The sequence below is a fragment of the Daucus carota genome, chromosome 9, assembly GCF_001625215.2.
Source record: "Daucus carota subsp. sativus chromosome 9, DH1 v3.0, whole genome shotgun sequence".
Classification (NCBI taxonomy): Eukaryota; Viridiplantae; Streptophyta; class Magnoliopsida; order Apiales; family Apiaceae; genus Daucus; species Daucus carota.
In genome coordinates this window covers 43,750,995-43,766,452 of record NC_030389.2, presented here as the reverse complement: position 1 = coordinate 43,766,452, position 15,458 = coordinate 43,750,995, and the positions used below count along the sequence as shown (strand labels likewise).

The following is a 15,458-nucleotide window of genomic DNA, read 5'->3' as shown; positions in this document are numbered from 1 at the left end:
CATGCGCCAATTTTGATGATAATATGATTTACTACAAAGATTTTTATTAATTTTGTTAAGTTAATATGAAATAAATGATTTGTCATATGACATGTATCAGACTATCACATACAGAACAGAGGTTGGACCTAGAAGTTTCTAATTTACAAAAAGTTCATCGATAAGCCTGCTACTCTGAATCTTGGCTATCTGGAGTCGCAAATCTACGGAAACGTGCCACCAAGCGAAAGCTTGACGTGTCCTTGCTATTTGGAATCACTGATCTCTTTCCTTGTCTTGAGAAACCTTGGTTAGATAGTAAGTCACAAAGGTCCCCTTCGCCGTTTTTCCGCCCAAAGTTTTTATTTTCATGTGAAGCCCTGCAAGATAACAATAAAATGTCAAGACAACAATGGCAACATAAGAAAAAAGTAAAAAAATAATTTTTGCTCCAGATGGCAATATATAGATGGGCTTAGAACAAGTCCAACCAATGCCCTAGTTCAAGCCCTAAATACAATATAAAATATTAGGAATTAGGTAGCTCTCCATACAGTAATACATCTTCGAAATTTTAACTATATATAACTGATATTAACAGCTTATATTGATTTCAGGTGGATATATCGTCAAAATTATATCATTTACGCCACCTTCGAAGCAACTAAAGATGAGATTATACTAATGTGAAGCTTTTTTTCACTTGTAAGATTTACTGATTCATTATTGGATTTATATAATTCACAATGACAAATATTTAATAAGGGTGATATGTAGGGTAATACGAAGGATCATTTATCCTAATAATTTGTAAGCTGAAAGTTCAAAGTAGTAGGGGTGGCAAATCAAACACAACCCGACAACCGACACGAATTTGGGTTAGAGGTTTTTGGGTTTGGGTTGATTTCGGGTTGACCCAAAATCAACCTGAAAAAGTGGGTCATTTTCGGGTTGAATTCGGGTTACATGAAATTACCCGAAATTATATATATGATACTAAATGTTATATTTTTATAAAAATACATATATTCTATATATTTTTTGTATTATCTATGATGTAAATTTCATAAATACTTATTTTAATATAATATCAATGAATTTGTAAGATTCAAATGACATTTATTTATTATTTAAAATGTAGATTTATTAATGAATTACTGTGGGGCAGGGCGGGGCGGGTTCGGGTTACCAGTGAATTGTGCAGGTCTGGTTTGGGTCGAGTTTGGGTTTTATCAATTTTTTGATCTTAGTATGTCTAACCCGACCTGATACCCGAAATTACCAGCCCTACAAAGTAGTACAGGTTTATGCAATGATTGGTCAATTGGTGTTTTTAATTCCTTCTCTCCCACTGACCCATCCCATCCCTTGTCGCACACATGTTCAAATTAAGAAACAAGTAAAGCAGGAGACCAAAAAGAAACAAAGTAACAGAACCCAGATCAATTTAAAGGAAATGTTTGCCTCTTCTTAGGATCAAGTAAAGACTACAAGAATCTACCTTTCACGAATGATCTTAAAGGCTTCTTTTGTTGCATAAGGTAGCCCTGTTTTTGGATCACGGTACCTGCATTAGATCATAATACCTAACGCATCAGTCAAGGAGAATCAAGTAATGCCCAAGGGAAGTACTAAAGGTGCCCCTACTGCTGCCTATATACTTAAATATATACTGATTGTTAAAAAAACAGTCCGTCAGTCAACTGGGCTTGGTAAAACGTTGGACAAAAAGAGTTAGGTAAAGATGGAATGAAAATTTTCACACAAATGAAGGAGAGACAAGGGATGAAATGTGTCAGCCACCCATAAAACACCAATATTAAGGAAATTTATACAGTACTTATTTGCGACAATATTCCAAACTAAAATCAAGAAAAGTATAGTCATTCATTCAACCGTATAAAAAATTGATGAGAATGATACTTAAACTCTGAAATAAAAGCCAAAGTACTTACTTTGCGGGTAGTCCAGTAACTGCACAGACAGACTTCTGTGAATCTGCAAAACAGAACATAATGAACTTGAGGTTAATATTGATCACAAGACACAAATTGTGGGCAGCTAATATATCTGAACCACAGAATATCTGAAAGATGATTTGGTTCAAAGATAAATCTGAACCGCAACAAAATTAGAAGATGTTTTGTTTAATATCTTTATTATTGAACACTCAAGTGTTTCTTCGATCAGTATACAGGATAGCAGGAATATCTTTTCTGTTCACTAATGTCTAAAGGATTTAAGTCATGTGCATTGTTCCGCTTATTGGTGAATGTTGGGGTTTCCCAGTAAAAGTTGAAGAGCTGCTACTTGCCAAGTTCAAGGGCTTTGGCGGGGAAAAACACGGGATGATGCTCTCGCAGTGTGGGTACATAGTATATATTTATAATTATATAAGGTATCCAGACAAAAAACGGAATAGTTTTCAGTTACAAGTTCATTATCTCATCCCTCGACTTAAGGCCTCAAGCATAGTGATAGCCTTCTCCTGCCTTCAGTCGAGTCCTCAGCGTATGAGTATTTATATTAGGGAAATTATTATCTAAATAAGCAGTTCTACCTCCTTGTAAGACCACTTTGCAATAAGGGACTAATTGCTTATCCAGTGGACAACAGGAGTGTTCTTGACACAAAAGCATGCACAACTTTTTAAGCATTTCTGAGATAGAATCTTGATTCATTAGCACTTTATATGAACAGAGGCTTACCATACACGGTAAAAAATATGTTGTTTTATTTGCAGTCAGGGCTGAGCTAACTTAAAATATAAATACCTTAACTATTTTTTAAGTATTTTATTAATAAGCTAAAACCTAGAGCTTACAAGGGACAGGTGTTGCAGGAACCTTTGAGTGAAAGGACGCCCCATTCCTGAATTCTAAATATGAACATCCTGCAAAATTTCAAGAACTTCAGATCAGCAAGGAGAAACAAAATTGTGACTTGCATAAGTAATAGCTTATTATTTTCAAATCCAACAGCACGGTCAACACTGGTTTCTGATCATTTACAAATATGGCATACTTATTATACAACAAAGAAAATAATAAAGGTAGGAAATACGACTCTGTAGTTAAAATTGAAATAAAAATTGACAAGTCATAAGAAATTCTTGCCCTCTTTAGAAAGATATCGTATCTGAGGACCACTATAAACTGCTTTATGCACAACTGCTCTTTTTTTAACTTCTTCTTCCCTTGCTAACACACGTTCCAAATTCCTCAAGTTCATGATTTCTGCAACATAAAATATCATTCTAAGCAATTTGAAGGATTCCCATTTATAAATTGTTCAAGCAACCAGTCAACAACACGATCATATCATCTAGTGAAAGATCCTATCATATTACTATCTCATTATATATCTTACTCAGGTTATACCTGTCTGAGCAGCTTCCAGAAGCATCTCTTCTTGGGTCATCCTCTTTTCCTCACCTTCCTTTTTCCTCTTTATTGGCTGACCAAAAGATAAAGTGTCAATTCAACCTATAGCCTATGCGGTTATATCTAACACAATTCACAGTATATGACACACATACAGATCAGCAGACATGTCAAAAATCAATTCGTATTGAAAATCGATGACAAATACATAAATAGATCTGCACTGAAACTGCATTTTAACTGGAAGTCATCAGCATACTGCAACATTCAATTTGCAAGTGATGACAAATATATTAACCACCCATTTACTAAAGAAGTAATTAAAAAGATGACCACCACATATAAATACAAAATGAGCTAAGACTCAAGCTAGAGTCTGTCGGAAGATATACCATGAGAACAGAACACCCAAGAATATCACATGCCAAAGACCATCTTATTTGCTCAAAAAGACCTAAGAAAATTCATGTTATATAGACTGAAATACATAACATGATTCAAACAGACCTTCATAGTTGCTTGCACTGCTGCACGTATTGCATCCCTTTCAGCTTGCCTTACAATGACTGAGGTTCTTGTAGATTTTCTAACACTTCTCTCAACTTCCAAGTCTTCAGTCATATCATCAGGTTTATAATCAGTAGATCTACCATGCGCTTGTTCATCGTTGGGATCTCTTTGTGGAGCAGAGATAACTTTCTTTTTCTGTTTCTTTTTGGACGCTGGATGTCCTGGATACACTAATCGCTTTCTTGATCGCACCCTGTTAATAAAAACTATTATAATGACACCCACAAATAATATGAACTTAAACTAAAGAAAGGGTGGGAAAGTTGACCTATCATCTGGTTCATTTTCTACTGCTTCATCTTGATCAGGTTCCTGTTAAGAAGGCAATAGAGAAGAATTGAGTGCGTATCTGAGACCTGTTTGTATTAAGATAAAGGGGCACTTGTAAAAGGTATTACAAAGAATTAAAGAAGTGAAACAGAAAAGAACCACAATTGCAAGAACTTACATCTTCATCAAAGTCACTGTCAAAAACATCTGCAGCTTCTCCTTCTTCCTGATAGTTTGTGTCTTCTGCTTCCTGAGGAGCATTATTTTTTAGTAAAAAGAACAGTATCAATTAATTAAAATATCCACTTATCCAGATTAGGTAAAAATCTCAAGAAACAGAAAGCATCCTGCTAATCAGAAAAATGCTGGTTGTACAAAGTCTTAACAATACAGGGAGCATCCATAAAAAGGTTAATGTGCAGCAAAAAAAATACATAAAAAAGAAAAACATCCCTAACAAACTTAGAACACGGAAAATTAACATATGATATATGATAATTGGTAACCTAATCCAAACATGTGCTAAATAAGTCTTGACAGAAAACTAATAACATATTAGTAATATACCAATATGACTTAAAGACCCAGATCATACATTTAAGAACAGGTTTTAAAGTTTAATTAGTAAAGCGAGCCATATTCTTTTCAGAATTTCTCATAAACTAGATCTTAGCATTTCTGCGTCCCTCCTGTTTCACTTATACTCTCTTCACTGTACCTCTCTTTGTCCATCCTATAGGTATAAGACCTAAGAGTATCATAACCAAAGAAACTCCAAGACACAGGAAATACAATAGTAATAGAAGACTCATATAAGCAGCTTCACACACGTACCTCTTTGAGAGCATCCTGATTCCAGAACTGTTCATCTTCTTCTATCTCATCATCAACCAACTTCGTTAACCTGTCAAGTGCCAAATGGCAACGTACATTAATATAATTTTATAAAAATTATAAAATGGTTCTAGTAATTGGGAACCAGATCAACCAGCTTCTTAAAAACTTCCAAGCAGAGATGTTAGAGTTCGGGAATTCAAAAAAATTGCTAGAAAATAGCCATCCATGCATAATGGATGTCTCAGAGACGATAGAACAGACACAAGACAGTGACCTGGTAGACAGGTGTGTGTGTTGGCCGAGCATTCGGGTATGCTTTGTAAAATCAAAAACAAATGACAGGCACATCACATTCAATATTTATATCAGGTAACCGATAGTGACAAAAACATATAAATATTGTCACTAATTCAATATACCAAACCACTCCAACCACGTTATGATAAGCAACAACACCGACGACACGAAATCACATTTCTATCCCATCACAGCTACGAACTATCACATTTTCCAAAACCTCACTTGTAATCCACTCACTCGTAGCAACAAAACCTAATACTCGAACTGAACCAGCTGTTCATCATCGTAATATCTCCACAAATTTAGGAACAACATTTTCACATAACGAAAAAATACACATTCAGCATTCGGAAAAAAACATATAATGAAATTCAATTATACCTTTTCCCTCTAGTTGTTCGAGACGCGCGGTCGAGAAACACCGGCTGCTCTGCTTTGTTCATCTCCATATATTCCAAACAACAACAACCTACTTCAATTCAACAATTACAACATCAATATAAATCAATTCTACCAACATATATCAATTAATTAATGTAAAATAAGACCTAATTAAGCTAATTTCAATACTCAATCAGCAATCAAGTTGAGATAAAAACAACAGTACATAAAATAAGTATCATATACATAATATATGAGAATCACGTACCTTTGTTTATCTCATATACATAAATGTAAGTATCTGTGTGTATGTATGAGTTGTGCGCTCTCGTCTCCGGCGCGAGTTGTCGCCGGCGGGTAGATATTTAGAACCGGGTTCGGGTCGGGATGTAATCGAAGCTTTTACTCCAAGTCCCACTAGATTATTTAGTTTTTTTTTTTTTCCTAAAGTCTCACTACATTATTTACATTGGAGGAGTATATATATATTTTTTTAAATTTTTTTCTTTTAAATAATAATATAGGATTTAAACTTTCATCTCATAGAAAAATTCAAAAAATACTTAAAACTATACTTAATTGGAGCGTTAATATATGTGTCGAGAAAAAAAAAAGTAAGAAAAAGAGTGAAATGAATGAATATTGAGTTCTGACGAATCGGCCCAATTAGATACGACGATTTAACATTTCAAAATATATATAAAAAAAAGAAAAAGAGTATAAAAATATATTATATTATATATTTGTTTAAAAAATTATCAAATGTAAATATCTAGTATAAATAGATATGTAAATTTTTAAAGGATGTAGTAATTTGGGTCATCCAATTCGTAACAACAAATGCTCCATCAATATCTATAAATATTATAAATAGATTATATACGATAAAATCAATACTCTATGATTCTCTATTATGATATTTTCGTTCGTAACTTGTTTGACTAGTGCGGTATAGATAAAAAATTGATTTTTTGTGTTACAATAATAAAAAAAATAATGGTGCAAATAAAATGGGGCTGTGGGAATAAAAAAACATCATCCAAATCCATGTCTCCAAAATAGAAAAGAAGTTTCCATTAAATATGTCCATCAAAAAAATATAAATAAAATTAGATATGTTATTAATTAATCGGATAAAAATAAAAGTAGTACCACAAATTTCAAATTCTAATATGAATTATTTCATCAATTTAGATTTGGAAAAAAAAAAACTACAACAATTTTTGGGAACTAACAAATAAACGATTCCCAGTGGTGGGTTTATCCTCTGTTGACCCGGGACACCCGGGTTCGACTCTGGCTCACCCCGAGAATTATTAGAACAGATACTAAGTTGTAAGGCATATAAGCCTGCATTGTTAAAAAAAAAAGCCCAATCCAAACCATAAGGTAAGGAAAGAAGTTTTCAATAAGGCCCATTAACCCAACCAATCAGCCCACGAGCCTTAACCCCTCAATATCTATCTCTATCCTCTGTATAACACACAATCCTTGCAGCTAAACCCCTAAATCTCATACTTCTCGAGCATATCACTGTAAAGCTCAGAACTTGCTTCATAAGGTACAAATCTGAACACCCTTTTCCACTAATTCTTCATTTTCTTGATTATCTACTACTTGTCCTAGCTTTTTCTCACGCTAGATGTGTGTATTTACACACAGAGACTGCATACTTTAGGCTCCGAGTACTTAAAATTATGCTATATGAATGAATCGTCTTAATTGAATTCACTCATTTCAGGGTGTTTAGCTTTCTGGGTTGTTCTTAAATTCATGTATTATGCTTTTGTGTCTGTGTTGAGGTATTCATGTGTAATTGTGTGTTTATCGTTCAACAGATTACTCCCTCCGTCTCTTTGGATTATCAACATTTTTTTAGGTGTTCGACACGCATTTTCAGATGTGCATAAAAATGAAATATAGTTCTTGAAAAATTCTTTTTTTGAATAAAAGTTTGAACATTAAACTTTTATTCAAAAGAAAAAAAATTAGAATAATTAATGAAACTATGCTGTATAGGAGTCTTAAAATGCGTGTCGAACCATCTCTCAAAAATGTTACTCGTAACAATATCACGGACGGAGGGAGTAGTACTTATGTTATTTAGACTCTTATTACCAGAGTTGCATTACACAATTTACTAATTACTCTTAACTAAAAGACTTAGAAGGGACATAATTACAATTTGAGAATGCCGGAAACAAGTTGGAGCTGCTAATTTGTATAAAGTTTCGTGTTGTTTAAATTAAATGTAGATAGAAGCCTTTACGACAGTACAGGAGGGTTAACGTTTTACTTTTCCTAGTCCTACTTATTATGCGGGATCTTTGTTTTTAATTTACAATTATTATGGAAATTGGAAGTTATTCTTTCTTAATAGTTTTAATTCATTGAGCATGAGCCAGGCAATTAAGAGGTTTAAAAGGTGTGAAACATTATATTGCTGATCATAGTTCTACAGAATTTATCATTTATTTGGCTTTTATTTCTGATGGAAGTTATAGTTATTTTGGGTAACCTCTCAGTGACTCGGTGCGAAGTAGTAAAACATGTCAATTAGTGATCTGGTGGTGTTATATTAACAGGTAAAAGATGGCCAAAGCCAACCCAAAGGTTTTCTTTGACATATTGATCGGAAAGTCGAAAGCTAGACGAGTTGTGATGGAACTCTTTGCCGATGTGACCCCCAAAACTGCTGAAAATTTTCGTGCACTCTGCACTGGGGAGAAAGGTATGGGCACTGCTGGGAAATACTTGCACTACAAAGGATCAAGCTTTCACCGAATCATCCCCAAGTTCATGTGTCAGGGTGGAGATTTTACAAAGGGTAATGGGACAGGCGGTGAATCTATTTATGGAAGAACGTTTGCAGATGAGAACTTTAAGCTGAAGCATACTGGACCTGGTATTCTTTCAATGGCCAATGCAGGACCCAATACCAATGGGTCACAGTTCTTCATCTGCACAGAGGAGACGCCATGGCTAGATGGTAAGCATGTTGTTTTTGGGCAAGTTGTAGAAGGTTTAAGTGTGGTCAAGGATATGGAAGGAGTCGGATCGAATAATGGTCAAACTTCATCACCCGTTGTAATTGAAGATTGTGGTCAGATAACAGAGAATTAACTACTGAGGTGTCTAGCTACAGACTAGCTTTTATGTTACATGAATCGGTATTTGAAAGTTTATATTTGCTACCATGGTATCGAGCTTTGTAGCTCAAGATTATCGCATGAGTTTAGTCTATGTCAAGATCTTTATAAACAAATAGTTAATGTGAACTGCAAATAATTGGCTTTATCCTCAGTTTTCTTTTTGTTTATATCTATGTTGCCATTTCATCTTGTTTATTTTAAGTTTAGCTTTTACATTCGCTTATTTGCAATTAAGCAGGGAATATACTTGATTTTAAGCAGCATCTAATCAAGAGAGGCTTGTTGATCTGTTAATAGTTTATAGATTTATCGTAAGTGCTAAAAGTGTAAAAGAGTCCAGTGTTTTAGGAGTCACTTGAGCTTGGCTTGCTAAATATTCGAATTCGTCTTAACAATAATTATTCGAATTCGTCTTAACAATAATTATCGTAGGATCGAACTCGAGCAACTCAAATACTTTATCAAGTCGAGCTCAAATTTCAAATTAATAAGTGCGAGCTTAAGGAACATTTATCTATTTTTATAATTTATATGTCATAAATATACTATTTTATAAATATAATATTTAAACAAATTTGTTATATAAAATTAAAGCAAATTTATAATATTTGAGTCTTTCGCCTGTCTAAACAAATTTTGCATATGAAATCGAGTCCATTTAGTATATTTGGTTTGTCATATCTGGCGGAATTAAACCGAGCTAATTAGTCAGGTCAAAAGTCGAACTCAAGGTTGACGTGAGTTAATTAATCAGGTCAAAAATCGAACTCGAGGTTGACGTTGTTCCACAATTGCGTATATGGAAATGATAAACTCGAGGTTGACGTTGTTCCACAATTACATATATGGAAATGATAAACTCGAGGTTGATGCGAGCTAACTAATTGGGTCAAAAATCAAACTCGAGGTTGACGCTCTTCCACAATTGCGTATATGGAAATGACAAGTGTTGCACAGTTGTGCAATTCCGAGTATCTAAAATCATATGAAAAACGATGGTGTATGATAATCGAAAGACATGATTTGTGTAAATATGAATCTTGTTCTGCTCATTCTTATATGAGCATTCAAGCATTTCAAACAACCCTGTCCTTGTGCTTGTGTAACTCCTCAGATAGACTGTTGTGTAATGTCATCCGGGAATAAACAGCAGAGGCAATATGAGATTCTAATACAATTATTTCAAAACCAAAATTGCATCAGTAATCAGACTTGATGGCTCAACCAGGAATCAGGATTTCAATTTTACCAGGGACTGATAAGTGGGAATAGTTTTGGATGTAGACGAAAGAAATTATGATCAAGGAGACGGACCTTGCAAAAAATGCAGGCTGCTTCTTAAGCTTGATAATCACAACTCCGCGAGAAGATAACATTGTAATTAACATTCAATCAAAAATAAAGGTCTGAACTGCAGTAGGCCGACAAACTGAACCAACAATGCGTTGATGGGAAAGATGATGATTCAATCTCTGTGATTATAAACACACACAGAAAAAAGGGTTACAGCTAGTTCAAGTATCATTTGAATAAATAGGTCACAAATAATAAAAGGATCTATATTCTTTCACAGTTTCAGTGTATTAGTTTCTAGGTACCAACTAACAAAACAGAAGCACAAATATACCTAAAGTCTACACCTGGTTGATTCAATCTAAACATCTTATATTCACAAGACCAAATAGTTCTGCTGATTTTAACAATAAAAACATATCTGTGCATCTTTGAACTGTAAGATTTTGATTCCGCCTTCCTCGTTTTAACTTCTATGTGTTGATCAAAGTTTGAGTTTTTAACATCCTTTCATTCGTCATTCCCAATCTTCTTCCAACTGATTTTCTGTATCTTCTTTTGGTGGCCTAACAACCAAAACAACGGTTCCTAAACTCTCCTCTATCCCTGATCCCTTTAACGCAGACCCTCTCTCGACCTTCAATCCGTTCTCTTTGCAAACTAAATAAAACGCGTCATCAGTCACCACTTCCTTTGCCTTTCTATCAGCAACAACAAGAATCGACTCCTCCTTATACCACTTATTCACCTTCCAAGGCAATGCCCTAGCATCCGGGAATCCAACCACAACTCCCCCTTTCTTAAGTCCCACGACAGGCTCCCACCCGGGCAAAACCACCCACCTACTCCACGGCTTCTCTGCCACCACCACTCCAAACTCCCCCCCAGTCCCACATTCCCAAGGCGCATCCACCACCTCCTCCTCCCTCATCTCCGACCTACAAACAGGCAAAACCGCCACAGAAGTAGCCTCCGAGACCTCCCCCACCTTCATCCTCACAACCGGCACTTTCACCGCCACAACCACATCCTCACCCTTCTCCCCCCCTCCCTTCCTCTCCAAATCCTCCAAAATCCTCTTCTTCGCCCTCTCACTCTCCGCCATCTCCAACGCCTTAACCAACCCCCCCTTCCTCACCTCGAAACTCTCATGCTCCAACGCAAGCCTATAATACAAAAACGCTAGACAATCCCTAGGACTCCTATACTCAAAACACTCCCACCCCTTCTCCCTCTTCCTCCTCGGAAAATCCTTAATCGCCCTCGCCACCTCCTGCGCACCCTTCACATCAAAATTCTCCCTCGCAATCAGCCTCGCCGCCGCCGCCCTCTGCTCCACACTCAACAGCCTAATCTCATACAACAACTGGGCCCCACCCAGATCATAAAACCTCAAGACCTCATCCTCAACCTCAGCCTGAACCAGAGAGTCCCTCACCTGAGCCCCCACAATCAGCTGATTCTGCTCCACCCCAGTAAGCCCAGTGATCTCCTCTATGGTGGGAGCAGAAAAGCCTTCTTGGGTCAGTGAGGGGATCAAAGGGGCGTAATCGAACCAGAGGCCGAGGCGATTGGAGAGGATGTCGAGGCGAGCAGGGGCGTCGAGGGAGCGGAATTGGGGTGGGATGGGAGCAGGGGGTGGCCTAAAAGGCTGGTAGACTTGTTTTTGAGGTGGGGGGTTGGGGGTGAAAGTGGAGAGGATGGGGGTGGATTTGCATTGGGATTTGTGAAGGGGGTGGAGAGGGGTGAGAGGGGGTGGTGGGGGGAGAAATGGGGTGGAGAATTTCAGGGTGTTTAGAGATGGAGATTGCATTTCTAGTGTTGTTGGTGGCTTGGTGCTGTAATGGAAGGGAGATGCAGAGTGAAGCCTTATCTCATCAACAAGAAGAATATACTGTGCGGAAGTCGGGAATCGAAATTAATCAGTGACAGAAGTCGTAAATCGGCCTTAATCGGTGATAAAAGTAAGTTGAGAATCAGAATTAATCGACTGATCCAGAAGATTTATCAAGATTTTTTGCTATAATCAAGAATTTTTAGTCAAATTAATTTTTTCGGAGATTTTTTGCTACAATCAAGAATTTAGTCAAATCGAAATATAAACTGAACAAGATATGTGATTCATGAAAATTGTGAACAAGAACTGAAGTAATATGAATTCACGGATAAATCATTACCATTAAGCTATCAGCTATCCAGTCATTCTCTCTGGTTAATCAACTTTGAAAAACAAAATATGTGACTTGAATGCTATTGTAATATTTTCATGTTTTATATTTTCTGGATCAGATTAAATACCTAAAGCATTATTATTTTTCTTATCAGAAAACAAGTAATCATGTGGGCTTTAAATGATCAAAATAAAAAAAATTAAACTAACTTTCGTTTTTAACAGAGTAACCAAATGCACATAGGGATGATCTCAACTTTAATCTAAATCCACCATTACCAAAATATTACACAAGTCTGGAAAACATACAACAGAGATGAGAAAATTCTCTACATACCTAAAGCATATGTAATAGGTCTGCCTTACACTTCTCAAACAAAGCAACTACTATTAAGAACAGTTTACGGAAACAGTTACAATATGATTTGAAAAGCTACGTATAACTGTAACCAAGATCAAGAACGACGGATTTCATCAGAAGAATATAATTGATACACCCATTGTAAAGCATCCAACTGCTACCCAAGGGCTCAGTCGCTCTCCTGTTTCAAGAATGAAGTATGTTTATCAGTGTGATTGTGCAATAATCGGAATATTGTATATACAGTGTATGTTTGGCACTATGAGCTCAAGGATGACATCTGGTAGTTTACCACAAAACATTCGTATATAGTACTATATCCACACATTTCTGTACAATCATTAAGATTCTGGTACAACTTGCAAAAAGAGTTATGACTATGAGAGTACCTATTCTGGCGGCCTTCCAGAAGAAACCACGAAACCTGCCAAAAGAGCAATCAGATTGTCATGCTCACCAAATTTTCTAAAGTTAACTTGATGACTGATAAGTGATGACAGGCAAAAGCTTTGTCGAATAACAATAGAAACTAAAGCCAAAATATAATTTGCCGAACCAAGAAAAGATTTGATACACTGATATGCATAATATGTCATATGTTCTTTCAACAAAACGTGAATTTAAGCAGTTTCAAATAAAAGTATATGAAAAAATAAAAAGTATGGCCTAATACTGTGTCAGTTGAGCCTTGACACATATAGTCCAACAGCCAAACTTTTACAAGGGACTGATAAATAGGCATAGTTTGGATGTAAACGGAACAAACAGGTTACAAACATACTATACAAAGTACAAGTGACTTATATCAGACCAGTTGCTTGTTTCATGTCTACAGTAGACCAGCTTCTGGGGCTAAGGTCATTCATCTGGTTTACAAGAGGACACTACAATAATTTTTGTCCCGCAGTATCTGTCAAGGGTAAAAACTATAATACGAAGAAAATACAAGACGATTCTTAAGCTTGCTAGTTCTATAGCATCCATTAAAAATCACAACTCTACATGAAGATCCTATTGCAGTCCCCCCCCCCCCCCCCCCCAAAAAAAAAAAAAAGAGAAAAAGAGAAAATCATTAATCTGTGAAAAATGATCTAACATGAAAAGAAAAGAGGATAAAAAAGTTAAAACAACCTAAAAAATTGATTGATGGCCTTTGAAGGCTATTCAGAAACAAGATATGATAACCACAGTCCACAGTCTTTACCTGAAATCCTAATTATGTAAATATTTATTAATCTTTTCAAATAAGGCGTGTCATATTAGAAACGGTCTTCATGTGTTGCCTGGCCTAGAATCATGCCATCCGAGTATCCGACTAATGAAAGAATATACATAAGTATACATGGTCATGCTAACTACAGTTCCAAACCCAATTGTACGTCTGATATCAAAATTCTAAATTTCAGAAAAGAGTGTGTTGTGTGGGATATTTTCAGTACTACCCCATTTTATACATACTCATCTCCATCACTGAATCACACCATTTATTCATCAAGCATTACTTGCAGCTCACTTCTGATATACTCACTATTATATAACCTTAATGCCTAAATCAATGACCAGTACTTGTGAAGCTAATAAAAGATCTCCCAAATTTCATTATAGTTTCAGTTTTATAAAACTTTTTTTTTCTTCTTGCTAAATGTTTTCCAAAACTTCTAAAGATGACAATATATATAATCTTTAGAACCGATGAACCTATTAGATTACTAAACTTTAGGTATCAGTAGAAGACTTTTAAACTGATGTTGAACTTTTAGCAATCCAAATAAGATCATGAAGTCTCAGACATGAATAAACCATCATAACATCCAACCAATGGTCAGAATTTGACGCACAAAAGACCACCTTGACGGTCCAACTAAGGGGTACAATCCACAACATAACCTTCACAAAAAGGTCTACAATTTGAGAATATCAGAGGCAGGATAGTTCGGACTCTGAAACCTCTCCTAACCCCGACCTTGACACTGCATCTCATTACCAACTCCCCCAAAACTAGTACTATACACAACCTCCTATATTAACAACAGCAATTATAACTCAATTTCCAAGCACCGACCAAGGCGCTCTTATCGCCACTACATATTCAAAAATCGATCTTCCCCTGCCCCTATACTCATAATCTAACACATCGAAAATTGTCAACTACCCCGATAAATCACCACAATCAAACACCCCAAAAACAGCCAAACTTGATAGAAACTGATGAAAACACAAAGATTCATACAAGTCCAACATAACAAGATTCTGCAAGATGGGTATTGAAGCATACCCAGTTTTCTTTTGAAGCAAAGTAGGAAACTGAATCTTCAAGAAAGTACAGGTGCAGATCATCAACAACACCACCGTCAGAAACGAGTGAAAATTAAATAGTGCAGACTGCAATCACATAAATTTACAAACCCATCAAATTAATCAATCATAATATGCTCAACAAGATCAAATTTTGATGCACAAAATGTACAATTGGAAGCGATAGAAACATACCATCGTGTAGTTCTTGGATTTTTAACTTCACACTAGAGCTTCATAATATAGAAGAAAACGAAGAGAAAAGAGGGAGAATCTTTTTCTTTTTTCTTTTAATTTCTAAGGAAGATCTACGTTTCGACATTCAATTATCTACTGCCGGTAAGTAAACGAGTCCAAAAAATATTTACAGTTCAGTAAGCCAAAAATTATTCGGTTTCTTTTCGCAAATGATGTAATAAACATCATTACGCTATTTACGCGTGGTTTCTATATACACCCTTTGTCTC

The 15,458-nt window shown here is 35.8% G+C and overlaps 4 protein-coding genes across 6 annotated transcripts; 1 reads left to right on the top strand and 3 right to left on the bottom strand.

The window, feature by feature from the left end:
• Window positions 1-27: 27 nt before the first annotated feature.
• Window positions 28-6,176, bottom strand: LOC108200604 (SWR1 complex subunit 2-like). Of its 3 annotated transcripts, none has more exons than XM_017368818.2 (12): window positions 5,989-6,176; window positions 5,721-5,808; window positions 5,037-5,106; window positions 4,381-4,452; window positions 4,201-4,244; window positions 3,870-4,125; window positions 3,360-3,435; window positions 3,096-3,215; window positions 2,804-2,872; window positions 1,935-1,977; window positions 1,481-1,546; window positions 28-359 (listed from the first exon to the last, which is right to left on the bottom strand). In XM_017368818.2, exons 2-12 carry the CDS (start codon window positions 5,786-5,788, stop codon window positions 170-172), a joined length of 1,074 nt encoding a protein of 357 aa, XP_017224307.1. In that variant the 5' UTR covers window positions 5,789-5,808; window positions 5,989-6,176; the 3' UTR covers window positions 28-169. The 3 variants fall into 3 exon arrangements, with proteins under 3 accessions (XP_017224307.1, XP_017224309.1, XP_017224310.1); XM_017368820.2 differs by having other exon boundaries at window positions 5,721-5,811; window positions 5,989-6,129; XM_017368821.2 differs by having other exon boundaries at window positions 2,826-2,872; window positions 5,989-6,127.
• Window positions 6,177-7,125: 949 nt separating this feature from the next.
• Window positions 7,126-9,039, top strand: LOC108200598 (peptidyl-prolyl cis-trans isomerase 1). The gene is made up of 2 exons (XM_017368812.2): window positions 7,126-7,281; window positions 8,306-9,039. Exon 2 carries the CDS (start codon window positions 8,313-8,315, stop codon window positions 8,841-8,843), a length of 531 nt encoding a protein of 176 aa, XP_017224301.1. The 5' UTR covers window positions 7,126-7,281; window positions 8,306-8,312; the 3' UTR covers window positions 8,844-9,039.
• Window positions 9,040-10,380: 1,341 nt separating this feature from the next.
• Window positions 10,381-12,093, bottom strand: LOC108200294 (rubisco accumulation factor 1.2, chloroplastic). Its single transcript, XM_017368399.2, has one exon. It carries the CDS (start codon window positions 11,976-11,978, stop codon window positions 10,683-10,685), a length of 1,296 nt encoding a protein of 431 aa, XP_017223888.1. The 5' UTR covers window positions 11,979-12,093; the 3' UTR covers window positions 10,381-10,682.
• A 489-nt stretch (window positions 12,094-12,582) lies between these two features.
• Window positions 12,583-15,342, bottom strand: LOC108200782 (uncharacterized). The gene is made up of 4 exons (XM_017369033.2): window positions 15,187-15,342; window positions 14,972-15,078; window positions 13,086-13,120; window positions 12,583-12,877 (listed from the first exon to the last, which is right to left on the bottom strand). The coding sequence occupies exons 1-4, from the start codon at window positions 15,187-15,189 to the stop codon at window positions 12,810-12,812; spliced, it is 213 nt and encodes a 70-aa protein (XP_017224522.1). The 5' UTR covers window positions 15,190-15,342; the 3' UTR covers window positions 12,583-12,809.
• Between the last annotated feature and the right edge of the window lie 116 nt (window positions 15,343-15,458).

Bases quoted from the DNA above. Each gene is read 5' to 3' on its own strand.
- LOC108200598 (XM_017368812.2), top strand. From the start codon at position 8,313: ATGGCCAAAGCCAACCCAAAGGTTTTCTTTGACATATTGATCGGAAAG.
- LOC108200604 (XM_017368818.2), bottom strand. From the start codon at position 5,788: ATGGAGATGAACAAAGCAGAGCAGCCGGTGTTTCTCGACCGCGCGTCT. The intron at 4,126-4,200 runs GTCAACTTTCCC...TTTTATTAACAG, and splicing joins GAAAATGAACCAGATGATAG to GGTGCGATCAAGAAAGCGAT. The intron at 1,978-2,803 runs GTAAGCTCTAGG...TCTGTTTTGCAG, and splicing joins TCCTGCAACACCTGTCCCTT to ATTCACAGAAGTCTGTCTGT.
- LOC108200294 (XM_017368399.2), bottom strand. From the start codon at position 11,978: ATGCAATCTCCATCTCTAAACACCCTGAAATTCTCCACCCCATTTCTC.
- LOC108200782 (XM_017369033.2), bottom strand. The intron at 13,121-14,971 runs GTATGCTTCAAT...CTCTTTTGGCAG, and splicing joins TTGCTTCAAAAGAAAACTGG to GTTTCGTGGTTTCTTCTGGA. The intron at 12,878-13,085 runs GTACTCTCATAG...TTCTTGAAACAG, and splicing joins CTGGAAGGCCGCCAGAATAG to GAGAGCGACTGAGCCCTTGG.